The sequence below is a fragment of the Buceros rhinoceros genome, unplaced genomic scaffold, assembly GCF_000710305.1.
Source record: "Buceros rhinoceros silvestris isolate BGI_N320 unplaced genomic scaffold, ASM71030v1 scaffold33962, whole genome shotgun sequence".
Lineage (NCBI taxonomy): Eukaryota > Metazoa > Chordata > Aves > Bucerotiformes > Bucerotidae > Buceros > Buceros rhinoceros.
This window is the reverse complement of record NW_010401201.1, coordinates 1512-1712: the sequence shown is the minus strand read 5'-3', so window position 1 is coordinate 1712 and position 201 is coordinate 1512. Positions and strand designations below refer to the sequence as shown.

At 62.7% G+C, this 201-nt stretch overlaps 1 protein-coding gene across 1 annotated transcript in view; it reads left to right on the top strand.

Moving 5' to 3' along the window:
* Nucleotides 1-5: 5 nt before the first annotated feature.
* The window catches only part of LOC104489975 (frizzled-1), a gene marked incomplete at its 5' end in the record, with an annotated part of 1308 nt that continues 1112 nt past the window's right edge, over nt 6-201 (top strand). Inside the window, one exon of the mRNA XM_010132196.1 lies at nt 6-194. Within this exon, the coding sequence (XP_010130498.1) occupies nt 6-194 (189 nt within the window). The remainder of the gene's footprint in view (nt 195-201) is intronic.

Genomic DNA, 201 nt, shown 5'->3' with positions numbered 1-201 from the left:
GGGCGCTGAAGGTGCCCTCCTACCTGAACTACCGCTTCCTGGGAGAGAAGGACTGTGGGGCACCCTGTGAGCCTGGCCGCCTCTACGGGCTCATGTACTTCGGGCCAGAGGAACTGCGCTTCTCCCGCACCTGGATCGGCATCTGGTCAGTGCTTTGCTGCGCCTCCACCCTCTTCACTGTCCTCACCTACCTGGTGGACA